Source organism: Oryx dammah, unplaced genomic scaffold (genome assembly GCF_014754425.2).
Source record: "Oryx dammah isolate SB20612 unplaced genomic scaffold, SCBI_Odam_1.1 HiC_scaffold_5, whole genome shotgun sequence".
In the NCBI taxonomy this organism is placed as follows: Eukaryota; Metazoa; Chordata; class Mammalia; order Artiodactyla; family Bovidae; genus Oryx; species Oryx dammah.
In genome coordinates, this window is record NW_024070189.1 from 9,332,801 (window position 1) to 9,351,676 (window position 18,876).

At 36.2% G+C, this 18,876-nt stretch overlaps 1 protein-coding gene across 1 annotated transcript in view; it reads left to right on the top strand.

Annotated features, from left to right (window-relative positions):
• SLCO4C1 (solute carrier organic anion transporter family member 4C1) overlaps window positions 1-18,876 on the top strand; it is a 91,061-nt gene that overhangs the window by 57,455 nt on the left and 14,730 nt on the right. The window contains exons 3-8 of the mRNA XM_040239746.1: window positions 295-477; window positions 7,514-7,610; window positions 9,314-9,435; window positions 10,418-10,530; window positions 13,420-13,564; window positions 14,324-14,519. Coding sequence (XP_040095680.1) covers window positions 295-477; window positions 7,514-7,610; window positions 9,314-9,435; window positions 10,418-10,530; window positions 13,420-13,564; window positions 14,324-14,519 — 856 coding nt within the window. The remainder of the gene's footprint in view (window positions 1-294; window positions 478-7,513; window positions 7,611-9,313; window positions 9,436-10,417; window positions 10,531-13,419; window positions 13,565-14,323; window positions 14,520-18,876) is intronic.

Here is an 18,876-nt window from a genome sequence, read left to right on the forward strand (position 1 = left end):
CAACCCACTCTAGTATTGTTGCCTGAAAACTCCCACAGACAGAGGAGCCTGGCAGGCCAGTCCATGGGATTGCAAAGCAGTCAGACACACCTGAGCAGTTGAGCATGCATCCAATGGTTCATGAATTTTCTTTAATAATATGACTTTTAAATATCTTAATTATATTCTAAGTATTTTTTAAGTATAATAAAGTGAAGAAGGAAGGTTATGTTAGGCAAGTATAATTTCTGAAATTTAGAGTATTAGGTAACATTTTGATAAATTCACAATCTTATTTTATTTTTTTCTCTAAAGATACTTGCTCAACAGCAAAGAATAAACGCAGCTGTAGCACTTCAAGTTCTCCACTTTTCTACTACTTGTATGTCTTTATTTTGGGACAACTGTTGCTGGGAACAGGGGGAACTCCTCTGTATACCTTGGGAACAGCCTTTATTGATGACTCTGTGCCCATCCACAAATCTTCTCTCTATATAGGTAAGTTTGCTGCTAATACAAATGTCTCAGTGCCATTTCATGTTATTGCTTATTGAATTTATAAGTAATGTACAACATACACTTTTTAAGAAGTTAGTTGTGATTTCATAAGTATTTACACTAGGTAAATGCCATATTACTTTTTTTTTTGTTTAACTATTTGCTGAAGTACCAGTTGAATGTGGTTGATTTTTATTGACATCCTCCTTTCTCTCCTGTGCTGGGCATTTCAAGCCTTTCTTGAAGTGCCATCCAAGAAGTAGGTCGTCTTGATTGCTGGAATGTTTCCCAGGCTAATTTACACAGGTGTGGGGGTAGAGTTCTGCTGTTCTGTGTGACTTACTTCATCCTACATGGAACTGACTAAAGTCAACGAAAGAAACCACACAATGGTACTCAGAAACTTCGGTGGAGTTGTCCGTTTCACATTAATGCTTTTTACACATGACTCAATATTTTCCCTTTGTGACTAATTCTTGACAGCACAAGTTTCTCTTAAATTCCATCTCTGGAGTTCCTGGAAGGTAGAGCTGACTAAATCATGGATGGCCTACAGCCAAGTTAATGTGTAATAAATTTGCATGTGAGTTTTCACTTTATCGAGGCTTCCCTAGTGGCTCAGATGGTAAAGAATCTGCCTGCAGTGCAGGAGACCCGGATTCAATTCCTGGTCAGGAGGAGCCCCAGTAGAAGGGAAGGACTCCTTATTCTCTTACTGGAATGACTCCAGTATTCTTGCCTGGAGAATTCCAGGGACCGGGCAGCCTGGTGGGCTACAGTCCATGGGGTCTCAAAGAGTCAGACACGACTGAGTGACTGACACTTTCACTTTTCACTTTCACTTTACTAGTACACTCAAATGTAGGGGATTTTGTCCACTTGGACTGCTCAAAGAGAATACTAGACTAGTTGGCTTACAAACAAGAGAAATTTATTTCTCACAGTCCTGGAGGTTGGCAAGTACAAGATCATGGTGCCCAGAGATTTAGTATCTGGTGAGGGTCCATTTCTTGATTCGTGGGCAGCTGCCTTTTAGCTGTGGCAGGGGGGACAAGTGAGCTCTCGGGCCTTCTTTTAAGGGCACTACTCCTGTTCTGAGGGCTTCACTCTTATGACCTAATCCCCTCCCAGAGGCCCCACCTCCAAATGCAACTGCACTGGGAATTGGGTTTCAACATATGAATTTTGGGGCGACATCAACTTTCAGTGTATAAAGAGACCTGTTGCCATAGTCGCTGGAAGTCGCCTGTGTTCAGTGTAGCCCTGAATCTCTGATATAGAAACCACTACATTCCTCCCTGTTCGCTTGCTTTGCTTTGGTCTTTGCACAAGATCTGATGCTCTCTCGCACATTCTGGCTGATCGGTACAACCCCATGTAACTAATTTAACAGTGCTTTTACTTCAACTAGCTACCAGTGCTGCTTTTCAGTCTTCCAGTTCACAGATTTTCTCTCTGAAGTCCTCCTCTAATCAGTGCTTCTCATAAAACAACTTCAATCTTTATATTTTAGTAACACACAGAATACAGAGTTTTTCAAAGACTGTTTAAGAATGGAAGGGTGGGGTGAAGGCCCAAGAGACCATCCCAGATTTTATATTCCCCGGGACTGACAGTTTTCAGGGCTACAATTTATTACAGCAGAAGGATACAAAGGAGAATCAGCAAAGGGAAAAGGTGCCTGAGGTAAAGTACATACACAGCCATGCACAAGCTTCAAGCACCCACTTGGCCCTAGTGGAGGCACAGAGGCCAAAATTAATGCCTCCAGCCAGGAGTTGTAAGAGCATATATGAAATGTTTTCTACCAGCTAAGTTCATTAGAGATTCAGTGCTCAAGGATTTTACTGGGAATCGACCGTATAGGAAACCCTTTACCTTGCACATAGGAACGTTCTAGACTCTCAGAAGGAATACAAGTGTTGGGAAAAACCACATTGTTTGTACAAACTGTTTCAGCACAATGATCCACCTTTGTATGGGAATGGTGGCATCCCTCTGGACATTTAAGATCCCAGATGCAAACCAAGGGTCAACCTCACAAGCATGGTCTTTCTAAAGACTACAGCCACAAAGCCTGCTACTGTAACTCTTCTCAGTACTATAGGAATTCACTGAATGGTAATTTTTGAGAGTAAAGGGAAAAAAAAAAACAAAAGTGATAAAACTTGGAAACTCATTTTAATTGTTTTCAATGTCAGGTAACTGATTCTTTTTATTGGATAATTAGGTTTTGTTGAGTGAAATCCTTTCTTAAGCTTTTTGTGTTTATACATTTCCCCATTTCCAAAATCTTCCCCCATTCTATCTGTGTTTTACAATAGTATCTGTTACTGATAGGATGCCTCCCTCTATGTGAAACAGTTTTAGGCAGCAAGGCAAAAATGGGCAAAATGAAAACAGTCAAAATTTGGTACCTATTAGAATAATGGGAAAATTGTAGTCACACAGCATGTCTAACTTCACAGCCATCTCCATGCCATTCACTCGTTATGTCTTTGTCTTTAAATGCTTTTTGGGGTTTACAATTTTTGTTCTTTAATTAAACTTTTAAGTTCATTTAATCTTATTTTGTGTTAAAATCTTTCATCTTAATACGTACTTTGTGTTTGCTCTACATTCTTATTTATTGCCCTTTTTTCCTTTCTTTTTGATAATTTAATATTTATTATTTTATTTCTCCCCTCTATTAACTTCCTAGGTATATGCTCTTTTACTGTACATCTACTAATTACCTTATATGCAAACCTGATTTTATGAAATTCTAATGTTAATTGATACTTTTATCACATTCCTGATCATCTCATAATCTTAAAACCTTTGAACTTTACTCTTGTCCCAACATTTAGTTATTTCTGTGTCCTGTGATCCCTTCTATATTTAAGCTCCTGAAATAGTATTATTAATGATTTATTTGGGATTCCTAGGTGGCACCCTGCCAGTGCAGGAGACGTAAGAGATGTGGGTCCGATCTCTGCATTGAGGAGACCTGCTTGAGGAGGGCCTGGCACCCTACTGTAGTATTCTTGCCGAGAGCATCCCATGGACAAAGGAGACTGGCGGGTCATGGACCATAGGGTCGCAAAGATTCAGACACGAACTGAAGCAACTTAGCAACAGCAGCATCAGCAGTGCTTTATTAAAAAATCATTTTCCTTTAACTTGAAGAACAATCTTAAGTCAATAAGTTGAAATTATACCAATAATCATAGGAAAGGAGCAGGAGTGAACACAGTAGAATAGTGCTTTTAAAGTACTGAGTAATGGGCAGCTAGTCTTCTGTTTCCAGTGAAAGTACTCATCAGGGAAAAGAGTAAAAAAAAAATCATTTTTAGATGGAAAAATAAGAGAATTCAGCACAAGCAGACTGTTCCAATAGACTGTTCCAATATATTAACTTCGGCTTTATCTCCTCTCCTATTCCAGTTACATGTATGCTAGGCCTTTTTTTTTTTTTTTAAAGTATTCTTTGTCCTTTAATGTCCTTTCTATACTTTCTATCTTTATTTTCTTGCTTCCTGATAAATATTTACTGATTTAATAATATATTTTCCAGTTTCATAATACCCAGTTTAGTTCTAAGTAATCTACTGTGGATCCATTTCATGCTTGTTTTGACAGATCTATTCTATAGTTCTAGAATTTTTTTGAGACTCACTCCACGTGTCTTTTAATAAACTGGCTAGTCTCTCTCATATGCAGGGACACTGCAGTGAAATGCCCTTCATCTAATTTCAGGGACTGAGTTTATTTGAAGCTAAGCTGCACTTGTGCTGTGAGCCAGTCTACCTCTCACTCGTCCTTGCTTTTAGAGTATAACCTCCTCGGGGCCAACCTAAAATGTAAGGCAGGGAAAGTTTTCAAGATGTACTTGAGCTGCCTCGTTTCCATCCCTCCTTCCTGAAGCCTAGCAAGGGACAGTCTCCCCTTCCAGCGCCTCTTGTAGAATCAGCCAGTGTACTTAGGAAAAAAAAAAAAAATCAGTCTCGATTTTTGTTAAACATCTCTCTTCTTCAGAATCTTAACACAGTGATCCTTCACTATTTTTATCTCTTTGCCTTCAAGTGTATATTTAAAAATGATTGTTACAATTTTTAGAAGTTTTTCTTAGTAGGCAATTTGGTTGGAAACACTAGTCTACCTAGTCCATCTACCATTCTTATAAATATATCAACCTAAACCCAATTGGATATAATTTATAAAAAAGATCTGTCACTAAAGATAATTTGGGAATCATCGATTTCCAACGTTTTAAATCGTGTATTTCTATCCATAAAGGTTTTGTGAGCATGAATCTTACATATACTTAAAATTTTCTACTAACACATTTTTTACATTTAAAAATATATATTAGTCACTAAGTCGTGCCAAACTCTTTTGGTGACCCAATGGACTGTAGCCTGCCAGGCTCCTCTATCCATGGGATTTCCTGGGCAAGAATCCTGGAGTGGGTTGCCATTTCCTTCTGCAGGGGATCTTTCCTACACAGGGACTGAACCCACATCTCCTGCACTGGCATGTGGATTCTTTACCACTGAGCCACCAGGGAAGCCCATAAATTAGGGTAGGACAGATACATAAAAGTCTTATATGTTTTCAGATCATCTTGCATGACCTCTACTTTGGAGCCTTAATCTAGTACATAAATCATTTTTGCCACTGATGTATGCTTTACTGCTGGGGGCCAGCATGAGGAACTCCGCCCATGGCAAAGGTCATGAGGAAGGAGGCTTGGCATACGCAAAGGTGTGATCAAGCCTCAGGAAACCCCCTGTTCCCAAGCATCTACCCCAAAACCAGAGTCTGTTTTATGTTCTCACCTACACCTCTGACTTTACGGGGGTCTCTCCCCCATAACCGTTTCTCTCGGAGAAGGAGTAAACGTGCAGCTCTAAGGCAATAAACATTCCTGGGCATGACAAGAGTGTTTCAGCTTATGGACTCCTCTGAAGGTTATCTAGCCCGCCTGTATAGGTTCGTCCAGCCACATGTGATTGTTTACAGCCTCCCAACCTGAGAGGCATGAGATGTTTTAGACTTACTAAAGGCAAATTCTTTTGGGGAGTTGGAAATTATTAGTATAGTGGGTTGGTTAGGAATTATATTGGTGAAGGGTTTTTCATTTGTTGTGTCAATAATTGCTGCTAATTCCCTCCCCTGGGTGGGACAAGGATGTCTCAGGTCAAACCTCTCTGCTGACAGACTAGCTTGTGTGACAGGATTATCCATACTCCTGCCACTAGCACATGTTTGTTTACTACCTCTCAACCATAAACAGCACAGAGAGTTTTGGAGTATTTTGAGAGTCTTAATTAGCATAGGGCTTTTCTCATTGTTGAGTCAATGATTGCCGCCAGGCCTCCATATCCTTAGGCACCTGGGAATATATTAATCAATGTATTTGGAATATAGAAAAGGAAATAGAGTAGTTTTTGATGTTAGCAATACTAGACTTTTTGAGTTAATGAATTTTCTCTTTTGTAATAGATCACTGTACTTTTAAATCCCTGTGTCCTTGCCATGTAAAAATGTAACTTTATCACTATCTTAAGACTAGATAGATCTTAAGGGGAGCATTGGTGAAAGGATTTTCATTTGTTGGGCTGATGTTTGCTGCTAAATCTCCATATTTCCTGCCCTTATAATGAATATAACTAGCATATAGGAGAAATAAGTATTAACCTTTAAGATTAATCATGTTAACCTTGGGTTAAATAAATTCCTTTCTTGATTGTAACTCACTACACCCTCACCCTATAGGAATGCAACTTTATTTGGAGGGTGGTCCCTGGTTTAAGAAAAAACATCCTTGGAAGAAATAAGTATTTTGGTTATCAGAAAGAAAGGATCATAAAATGTCAGCAGGTCTCACTCATGGCCAGAAGATGATGTAATATCCCTAAGACCTTTTTTTTATACATTTATGTGAAGCACCTGATTTCCATAAAGGTCAGGACTGCTGACCCCCACCTGACTCTGTTCATCCCTATGTGTAATAAAAGGTATATAAGCAAACCCAGAAATAAAGAAATTGGATCAGTTTCCGGAAAGACTGATTCCCCGCTGTCGCTTCTTTCTTGCTCCCGTTTCTCTGGCTGAATTCCCATCTGGATTCAGCCTCCTTTTCTCCACTACACTATCTCCTACTACACTATCCGTTTCTAATCTCTCTCTATATCTGTAATTAAGTATGTATTTTTCCAAAGACGCTGACGGCGTCCCCCCACCTTTGAATCGCCCTGGATCCACCAGGGCTGGACCCCGGCACTTTACTTTGTGTTTGGTATATTCCTTTCCTTCCATGTATGGGAATGAGAATTTCAGTAGTTAATAATCATTTCAGAAGGTGGTGCCATAAGAGGATATAATTTTTTGTATGAACAATTTTTTAATAAAAAGTAAAAAGTTGTGTATGGCAAAATTTTAAATATTAGAAAAACAAGGTCCATTTAATTCTGCTGCCAGTTAAAATGGGAGATTCACTAAGAGCAAGAGCTTACTGGTTTACTTTTAAGAAGCAGACTAATGACCAGATCCAGGTTTTAAATCAGCTGCCATAGTCCAAAATAAAGAATGCTTTTGGAATGTATACAGCAGGCTACAGTCCATAGGGCCGCAAAGAGTCAGACAGGACTGAAGCAACTTAGCATGCATGTATGCACAGAAGATAAAAGGCTTCTCATTTCACCTTGCTTTCTTCCATGAGCATTGTAGACAGAAATTACCATCACTGCTCACAGAGGGTAATGGGAGATGAAGACTACCCCTGCTGTGAGTTCACATGACATAGCTTTCCATATATTTATAATTATTGGATTTCTTGCAGTCATCATTGTAGTCTAAAAAATTTTATATAGATTCATGTATTTGACAGTGGTACCACTCAAATGGCAGTTTTTAGTTAAAAATGTGTAATTGTGATGTAATTTGAATCATTTTGTTTTTCTGTAGTAAAATATTTGTCTTTCTTAACTTGCCAGACATTCAAAGCAAAATTGCACAGATGATCATGTTCAGTGTCTTTGCTTTTTTCTAGGAATTGGCTATGCCATGTCAATTTTAGGCCCTGCTGTTGGCTATGTGCTGGGAGGACAATTGCTAACCCTGTACATTGATGTTGATTCGAAACACAGGCAAGGCGATATCTATTTTTCTTTTATTTAGATTTATATTATTTTAATCATGTTAGTACCACAGGCAGAGCATTTTTGTAGTATTTCTTCAGAATAACATGAGGGATTTTTCTGGAAAAAAAACTGAATACACACAATATTTATGTAGTATTTTGGCTGCATTGCTTCATGAATTAATGCCACATCATCGCTTGGTATAGTGTATTTATTCATAAATAAAGATGACTGATAGCTGGTCTTATTTTTCAAAATATACAACCAAGATGCTATGCATTGTTCAAAAATAATAATTTAATTAAAATTAGTTGTGCTTTCAGTAGATGTTGCTGTGGGTAGACAGCCTGAAAGAGTCTTAATAGTTGATGGTTCTCAGACAAAGAGCTATAGTAGCTCTGCTAATACCATAGAGATAACAGTTGTTCAGCTTTAACAATTGTGATACTGGAGGATAATAATAGATAATGTTTATTTATCCCATACTATGTTTTAGACAGTATAGGTATTTTTGTGTATATAAGATATGTACAATATAGGTTTTGTGTCTATTATATATATATATAAAACTTTATTTTACATGCCATTTTATTTAATCCTCTCACTTATCTTATAAGGTAGTTGATATACAGAACTGGGTAAGTGGCCAAGGCATGAAATGAAGTAGGTCTTTTTGACTCGGAAACCCCCTTCTTACCCACTGAGTTACCTTCTCCTTTTCTTGAAAAGAGAAGTTAGTAACCTTTGATGAGGGCATGTTATCTCATTTTACTGTAACTACACAGTCCTTTGCATCACTGTGAACAATGAATAAGAAAACATAGTCACAGCATATGATCTGTTCTTTAGCTATTAGTCCTAGGTTAATCTTTTCAGAGACAAGGTTAATCGTTCAGAGACTGTAGGTTAATAAAAACATTCAGAGGTTGTACTATGCAACGATACTGTTGTATGCAGTCCTAGGTTAATCTTTTAGAGACTATCTAAAAGGTCTGGAGAGGAAGTCCTGCAGTAGAGAGCTGGGTTTTCATTTTGGTGGGGTGAAATGAGTTATCGGAATAGTGTATTTTAGGGGAAAGCTTGTTGATATAAAAACATGACAACTATTTTAAGAAACTGTTATGGCAACCCACTCCAGTATCCTTACCTGGAAAATCCCATGGATGGAGGAGCCTGGTGGGGAGCCTGGTGGGCTACAGTCCATGGGGTTGGAAAGAGTCAGACACAACTGACCAAGTGACTTAACTTAATATATATCACTTTAAGCAGAGTTTTTACATTCAAATGAATGCCACAATTGAAGCACAGTGCATTGGCTTTTAACAAAAATTGGTGATTTGCTGTGAGATGTATTTAGTATTCTATATACATGTTACATATTATAATATGTAAAGAAGAAGAAGTTAGCCAAGATTGAAGAATGTTCAGAAATTCTGTGTATGCCTTCAGATAGTTAACACACTTATATTTACTATTAAATAGCTAAAACTTTTATGTTGTATTTGTCATGTGAAGTACTTGTAGGCCATTATTCTGAGACCATTTATGCCTGCTATCCATTGGGATTCTTCAAAATGGCTCCACTTGAAATTTTGAATGATATAGTTTATCTGTATATGCATTTGAATTATAAATTATGTAGTTATCAGGGCTGAGTTCTAATTAACAAGAGAGAGTTGACGTCTGCCTCTTGTTTTTCTGTCACACAGCGTTGATATCACTGAGGATGACCCTCGATGGCTGGGGGCATGGTGGATTGGATTTCTTATATCTTGGCTGCTTGCTTGGTCTTTGATAATACCTTTTTCTTGCTTTCCAAAACATTTACCAGGTAAAAATGTCTTCTTTAAAACCAGAGTTTTATTCCAACTCTAGGCCAAGTGGTGCTTCCTAAATAATTAATAAGAACCCTGGAAATTAGTAAGAACTCTGGAAAATTCAATGTTTTTTTTTTTTTTTTTTTTACATAGAATCTCAGTTGTCTGCTTATGCAAACTTTTGAATATGCTTCTGTTTTAGCAGATATTGGGTAACAATCTTAATATTCATGTCTTTTGTTGGTTTTTCATTAATACTTAATAAAACTGTACATATTCACCTTTTTATTAAATACTTGCTAAATTTGTAACTTATGTGTCATCAGAATCTTGTTTTATGTTTATTCAAGATATAATATCTTTTAAACTATTAGTTTGTATTTAGTTAGTAACTTCAGGACCCAATCTACGTTAAATTATTGATGTTAGTTATTGGTTAATGATAATGCAAGTACTTTTTTTTTTCAGTTGTCACCAAAGTCATGCTGTAGTATACTTATTTTCCACCAAATTTCAATACTAAAAATTTGTACAGAAATAAAAGATTAATGGAAAAAATATACATTCCTTTCTCTGTGGGATTTTGCTTCTTTATAATTGTGTGGTTCATACATGTATCTATAGAAGTATTTTTCTCTAGGCTGAAGACATTTCATTGTTTCTATTCTTACATATACAAGAATAGATGATTAACTTTTGGAAACAAGCAAAAGGAAAGTAGGAAGTGTAGCAGTAGATGGACTCATTGATTTTTTTCTACCCTGGGCCATTCAGCTTCTGATTCCACATAGTGACTTTTCTCAACTTTATTCACAGTACTGTTATTAAAAATTAAAGGACATGATAATAGTTACTAAATATTATTTCATCTAGAAAGTATGTTAGAATTAGAGTAAAAGAAAAAAGCTTTTAACTCACTTTGGTTAATGTGTAAATGATGAGTCAGAATCATTTGAAAGCAAGAAGACAGAGTGAGTATATTTACTACTTTTTTAGGTACAGCAAAAATTCAAGAAGGAAAAGTTTCCCAAACTCATCAGAGTGATTCCTTACAAGCTACAGATGGTAATTTTGGACAAAGTTTTAAAGATTTTCCAGCTGCTCTAAAGGTACAGTGTGTACACACACACACTCATACAAACACACGTACTCCACACACAAATACATATGTATATATATATCAATATCAGTATCAGGTCAGTCACTCAGTCATGTCCGACTCTCTGCAACCCCATGAACCGCAGCACTCCAGGCCTCCCTGTCCATCACCAACTCCTGGAGTTTACCCAAACCCACGTCCATTGAGTTGGTGATGCCATCCAACCATCTCATCCTCTGTCATCCCCTTCTCCTCCTGCCTGCAATCTTTCCCAGCATCAGGGTCTTTTCAAATGAGTCAGCTCTTCACATCTGGTGGCCAAAGTATTGGAGTTTCAGCTTTAACATCAGTCCTTCCAATGAACACCCAGGACTGATCTCCTTTAGGATGGACTGGTTGGATCTCCTTGCAGTCCAAGGGACTCTCAAGAGTCTTCTCCATCACCACAGTTCAAAAGCATCAATTCTACGGTGCTCAGGTTTCATCATAGTCCAAGTCTCACATCCATATATGACTACTGGAAGAACCATAGCCTTGACTAGACAGACCTTTGTTGACAAAGTAATGTCTCTGCTTTTTAATACACTGCCTAGGTTGGTCATAACTTTCCTTCCAAGGAGTAAGTGTCTTTTAATTTCATGGCCACAATCACCACCTGCAGTGATTTTGGAGTCCAGACAAATAAAATCAGCCACTCTTTCCCCTGTTTCCCCATCTATTTGCCATGAAGTGATGGGACCATTCATTTTCTGAATGTTGAGCTTTAAGCCAACTTTTTCACTCTCCTCTTTCACTTTCATCAAGAGGCTTTTTAGCTCCTCTTCACTTTCTGCGATAAGGATGGTGTCATCTGCATATCTGAGGTTATTGATAAAAATGTAAAACAAATAATGTTAATAAACAGTATACCCATACACAGAAGTATTATCACAAAGTATTCTTGCTTGCTTATTTACTGTAGTTCTAGCTCTTATACAGACTTCTCCAGATTTAATTGTATTGTGTTTTGAGTAAATGAAAAGTATTCCTCAGTATAATGGTTAGAAGAACGTGAGTTATCTTATTGGCAAAATCAATATTCAGTAGTTATCCCATGCCATTCCTCTTATGTGATGGGTGGATCAATTACCAATGAATTGTAACTATGTTTTTGAGAATGCCAAGCCAGTATTTTTCCTTTGTGGAAACAGTGGCAGTTAGAGGTTACTTCTTTTGAATTTGAGGTTAAAGAAACAATAGTGTTATGGTCTATTTTATTAAACTTGGCAGAGTATTCTGTTTAGCATCATAAAAATTTTGTACATAAGGGAGTTTATAATTTTACCTTTTCAAGAATTGAACTTATTTGCTGCTGCTGCTGCTAAGTCGCTTCAGTTGTGTCCAACTGTGCGACCCCATAGACGGCAGCTCACCAGGCTCCCCCATCGCTGGGATGAACTTATTTACTTTTCATTATTTTTTTTCCTCCTCAAATGAAAGCCTTAAAATATTTTTACATCATCCATCCTACCTTTTAACTCTCCTTCCTCCTCTCCCATATAGGCACATTCTTATATTTTGCTGTGGTTATTTATAATTTTAAATTCCAACTTTTTATAGTAGTTTTGTTTTATTTCATATGTTTCTGTTAAATTTATTTTTATAAATTCTCACATGTATTACAATCAAGACTCATTACTCACCAATGCTTTTTTTAATCCTTATGTTCTCATGCTTGAATATCTCAATTCTGATTCAAATCTCTATAGATACAGCATTTTATCACTGTCTTCTCAGATAGGATGCTGTTTAAGTATCCCTGAATGTCAGAATGATATTTCTAACTGGATGAATACTTGCAGATCATACTTCTTTAATTTTCATTGTCTGTAGATAGTGTTTGGCTCCTTTCGAGTTAAATATGTTGAAGTTGAGAAGTTTCAAGTTAATGTGATTCTTAGTTATCCTTTCCATCTGCCAATTTTTGAATTTCTCTTTAATTTCAGGAACTTTACTAGGTCCTATGAGCCTATCATTTTTCATTAATGCTTACTAGGAGTCCATTATCTTTTTAAATCTGAAAGTTTAAATATTTTCTAGTCATTATTCTAAAAAAAACTATTGCATTTCTTCATTCAGGTGCTTTTTTCCTTTTGTCATTATTGTTATTTTTATGTTGCATCATCTGGCTCTGACTTCTGAATCTTTTATGTTGCCTTTTTGTGCCTCCTCTGTGTGTGTGTGTTGTTTAGTTATGGGTTTTCTTTTGCACTGAATATTCCAGAACTATACTTTGTAGTTTTTCACTTTATGGTTACATATGGTGAAATAAGTGAATCTCTCTATTCTTCTCCGGTAGATTAATAGATTCTGAGAACACCACCAATATAGACCTTTGTTTAAAATTGCTTAACTCTATACCCAACTAAGGTTCTTAACTACTGATTGCTTCACTTGTGGAGCGAAACTACAAGTATGGTACTTAGGAACCACTCTCATCTCTGCTTACAGTCAGTTCTTCATTTATTGAATATAGGAATTTAGAACACAATAAAAAAGTTGAGTAAGACGTAGATTTATTATATGGAGATTTATAGTAAGACTGGTGAAGGGAACTTTCCAAACCAGCTTTCACCTCCTTTCCCTAGTCCCTTGCTTGTGATCAGGGCACGTTCACCCTACTGATTAATTATCTGTCAATTTCCTAGGTGCTCTATGTATAATTTCTATCAACATTTTATGTAGAAGGCTATCAATAATCAATATTTATTTTTGTGCTAATGGAAATGCTGAAATTTTAGAAATAATTATGTTGTATTTATTTAAAATGTGCTATTTCATCAGGGAACTTACCATTCTAGTGCTACGTTTTGCAGCATAATCATAGTTATTCATTTGGTGAACTGTATTTTTTCTTTAGAATTTGATGAGGAATACTGTCTTTATGTGTTTAGTTCTATCAACTTGTTCAGAAGCCTTAATTACTACTGGATTTGCTACCTTTTTACCTAAATTTATAGAAAATCAGTTTGGATTGTCTTCTAGCTCTGCAGCTACTCTTGCAGGTAAAACATTTTCTTTTGTTGTAGCTTTATCTAATAATTTTATTTTACCACATTAGATGTTTATTGAATTTTATGTGTGTAAAATTTTGGGTGCTGCTGCGGCTTAGTTGCTTCAGTTGTGTCTGACTCTGTGCGACCCTATGGATTATAGGCCTCCAGACTCCTCTGTCTATGGACTTCTCCAGGCAGGAAGACTGGGGTGGGTTGCCATGTCTTCTCCAGAGGATATTTCCAGCACAGGGACTGAACCCTGGTCTCCTGCATTGCAGGCAGATTCTTTACCACTGAGCCACCAGGGAAGTGCAAAATTTTGAATAGCCACTTGTTGAAGTTTATACTGATTTTGATATGTTTCTGATTTTCTGATATGAGACAATTTGTTGTATAAATTTGAGAGCTACAAAGGCTATATACATACTGATCTTAATGTTCAAAGCATTAATTTTATTAACTTCTCATTTTAATATTACTATTAACTCATTTATGCATATTATTTCTAAATCACATGAATGTTTCATATGTTAGAACCAGAGTAGTACTTGTCTTTGATGTTTTCTAATTTTTGGTATGAGGGAAGTAGAAGATGCCATTTTCTATTGAGTTAAAATGGTATAAATTTTATTAAAAATTATATAAAAATTGACTGAGTGACTAACACACACATATAAAAATTATAGTTTTAAAATGGTATAATTATTGGTATAAATTACTGAGTATACTTGTATGTTTTCTCATTGTCTGTATCTTTTTTCTCATTAGGGACTGTTTTAATTCCTGGAGCTGCTCTTGGTCAAATTTTAGGTGGTGTTCTTGTTTCGAAATTCAAAATGACGTGTAAAAACATAATGAAGTTTGCTTTGCTCACATCTGTAATTTCACTTGTACTGACTTTTGTGTTTGCTTATGCCAACTGTGAAAATGAGCCATTTGCGGGTGTGTCTGAATCATATAATGGGTAAATATATTTCATTGCTTGTTGATGTTAATATCAGAGTAATAAACCATGTGTGTATTTCTAAGTGTATGCTTTCTTAAAGAAAATGATGAATAATTGGCTTTAAAAAAATTGGAAGACTGCTTTTCCTATGTAAGAATATGTAGTTTTTCTATTTAGTTTCAGTAATTGATATCATATTAAAAGTTGGATATTTTCAGGAAGAATTTAAGGAACAACTGTTCTGTACTGAGTACTATGCTCAGGGATACAAAGATGAATATTACAGAATCTTTGTCCATAATGGATTCAACATCCTAGGGAGAATTTCATGTTATATGTTCCTGTTGATTTAAAATTTGAAACTCCTTATTATGAAAGTCTTTCATCAGGTAGATTGAACATAGAGCAGGAGAGAAATTAAAACGAAGCTAGAACTAGGTGATGGTAATCATTGTATTTACTTTGGAAGTTTGTTTGTTTTAAAGAAATAAGTTCTCGTTTTTCTGACCTATAAACATGTTTCTGCCTTTAACTGGTTTGACTATTTTATCTTTCTTTGCCTGGTTTATTCTGCTTTAAAATCCTAAGCCATAAGTAGAGGATCAGGGCATTGTTCAGCAGAGTGTTTTATATCCCACAGTACTGCTTTAATTGTTTGAATATATGTATTTGAGACTGTTGAAGGGGGTGGTGCACCAGGTCAGGGCCTCTATAATTCTGTATTAATATAGATTCAGATAACATAAATATAGAGAAAAGTTTGTCAATAACATTTATCATGATTTGTAGCTACTGTTTATGTCTGTCATTCTACTAATGAAAAATGGCAAATCTTCTAAAGCAGTGTTTGGTTCAGCTTTATTACCATTATTCAACATTTATTGACTGCTTCCTCTGGTAGACTTTTACAGCAAAATTCCTACTCTAAAGGATTTTCCTGGGTAGCTGCATAGATTGGGAGACAAAACAGTGAATGAAAAGTGTGTTAGGTGTTGAGAGATATAAAGGGCTATGGAATTCAAAAGAGAGCTTTTCAATTTCTTTAATTTAGATTTAGGTAAGGCTTCATGGCACAATAGAGAAATAGGGCTAATATATCCTCTTAAGTATACAAAAAAGTTTGAGAGAGAAACATTTGGAGAGAGGGAATGCAGAGCAATATGTCAAGCCAAAGCATAAATGCTAGAAAGTGAAGGCTAGGTTCAGGCACCAGTTTGAATGGGACTTAGGTCATGTGTCTGGACATAAGAGGGAAATACCTGGAAAGGTTGAAAGGTAGAGGGTAAGTTGTACAGACGTGATTGACACCCATAAACTTCACCCAGATGTGCTCCAAGAAACCACAGTTTTTTGTATGTTCCTTTTAGAAGTACAGAAACTTACTACTCTATCACCTTGGCAAACAAATGATGTGGATGTGAGTCCATCTGGTGTTTTCTACCTTAAACAAGAGTCACTACCCAGTGAGTTATCCTTAGCTTACTCAGAAGGGAGGGCAAGAGAGGTGGTATCAGTTTGAGGTGTCTGTGGGGACTGGTCATGGAGAGATATCAAGATCTGGGACATAGAGATTGTGCTTAATTGCATACACATTCTTAGTGATGAAAAGACTAAAAGTGAGTACACACACACACACATATGTGAAGAATACTGGAGTGGGTTGCCATTTCCTTCTCCAGCTCTGTAACCATAGATGATTAAAAAGCTTTTATAACCCTGAATTAATGAATTAGGCTTATTGTTAGGTTCATTCAAAGTCCTATATAACAGTATATCCAAAGTTTAAGATCAGTAATACTGATCATTTCAGGGGATATTTGTAATATTCATAATATTTCAAATAAATGTGTTGTTAACTGTTTGATATGAGCACAACACTGGGCTTCCCAGGTGATACAGTGGTAAAGAACCCGCCTGCCAGTGCAGGAGACACAGGGCATGCAGGTTTGATCCCTGGGTCAGGAAGATCCCCTGGAGGAGGAAAGGGAGACCCATTGTAGTTTTCTTGCCTGGAAAATTCCGTGGACAGAGGAGTCTGGTGGGCTGCAGTTCTTGGGATCTCAAAGAGTCAGACACGACTCAGTACACACACACGAGTGCAACACTAAATTCAGTTGAAAGGAGATGGTCAAAGAATATTTCCAGAACTTTAGTAGTTATTAAAATTTGCCATTGTCCTATATCACCTTGGTAATCTATCTGTAAGATCTCTGGGTCTGTTTTGGTAATCAGTATTGGTTATGGTGATTTGCGTTTTACTTTATACTTAGTAAGTACACACAATATTTTTTCCCTTTATGGCCTAAAGCTGTAATTTCATTGCTTATCTGAAACAGCACCTTAAAAAGGCATATCCGTCAAGGAGTTGCAATAGATTTAGGGAAATCTTTGCTTTTTGTAGAAGCATATTTATAGAATAATAGTTTGGATTCAAATAAAACATTAATGATTAAATTCAGCTATTTGTGATTAAACATGTTTCTTATATCTACATATGTATATGTATAAACACACAGTTACATGCATTTTTAAAATACTTAAAATATATTTTGTGTATATTTAATATTAAAAATTTTAAAATATTCAATTTAAAAAAATAAAATATTTTACATATTTTAAAAATTTAAAAAATCCATAAACTTAACAAACATTGGCTATTTTCCTGATAATAGTTCCCCCTTCACTTCATGAAATAAATGTTTACAAATATATAGGCTACAGTGACTAATCCTTGATAATAAGGAATATATTCTATATTTCTTTGTTTCTATGGTAGTTTACATGACTGTCTTAAACTCTGATGTTCTTAGTAATCATTTATCAATAATATGGGAATTATAAGAATATTTTAATTTAAAAGTTACTGTGTAGAGACTATTTCTAGAGTTGCAGGGATAGTTTTTCTGTCACCTTATTTCTACATATATATTATGAACTAAATGAGAGCAGAGATTGTAATGCTTGATTTCATGAATGGAATCATGTTTGATAAAGAAATGTAGCAGCAGCTGGTAGAATAGATTTGAAGGAGAGGCTCCAAGCAGGAGACGAATTACCTAAAATTGACTCTTTGATCACCCTTCCTTCAGATTCCCCACTGGTGATCTTCCTGCTTATGTCCTTCTCTTGAATCTATTTCCTGTATGAACTTTTTTTCCACCTACTCTTTAAGTGTCACCTTTCTGCAATATAGCAGTTACTCTCTGCTAATAGACAGATCACTCAGAAGTCTTTCATCCCCAGTGCAAGAAACTTTGCTTCATGGTTGCAGGAAATTTTATTCCACCCTGACTTCCATTCTTTTCCCTTCCTTCCTTTCTCTCTTTCTCTACCTTTATTTCTGTCTATTTATTTTGGATCTATGTCCACTACTTCAAGGCTAGCACATAATTGGAGCTCGTTATGTATTCATGAAATACATGAACCCCCAGGACCTCTCTGTACTCTTCCCACTCTTTACATGGTTGATCTTATCATTCTCATAGTTTCAGCTGCATCCATATGCAAATGGATATTAAGATACCTGGCTCCAGACCAAATTTCTTCACCGAATTTGGGACTCTTAATATGCACTTATAAAACCACACCCATCGTCTCTTCCCCAAAACTAGTTCTTTTCTGCCAAAATGCCAGGTTAGACACTAGGAGTCATTCTTAACTCTTCCGTTTGGTTCCTATCTCCAGTCAGCCAAACACCGAATATTACTGATTCTACATCCAAATTATTTCTCAAATCTGTTTTCTTTCCTCAGTATTCTATTTCAGTTCTACTACACATTGTCATAACTTATTGCCTGGGGTATTGTAACTGGAAACTTTGTGTAACTCCTAGGGTTATTTCTTTAAAATGTACTTTTTACAGTGTCATTTTTCAGTCTAAAATACTTGATTACCTTTTCAAAATAAGTTAAAGCTTTTCAACAAGGCACTTTTCAATGAGGCACTCAATAATCTGATCCATGACTATATTCTGACTAGATTTCCTGTTACTCTCTGCCTTAGACGTCATTCATATTTCTCCATATAGAATGTAGAATGCTGTTTCCCGTCCTTATACCTTTTATCAGCTTCTCTGAAGTACCTTTCGCCTTCCCCATTTACCCAGCTAACTGACTCACTGTTTAAGACTCGAGTAGCAGACCTTCAACCCTCTTACCTAAACTGTGGCTTGTTTTAAGCATCATTCCTCAGTGCAGGTATCTAAAATGCATATTGTTGATATCTATAACCACAGTCTATAACCATCTTATTGTATAAATTTGGCCCATCTCTTCTCCGGGACTGTGAAATCTTTGAGGATGACAACCACCTTATCAGCTTTGTAGTCCCAGTTCCTAGGATAGCAGCTTGCACTTGCTCAATATATGTTCGTTGA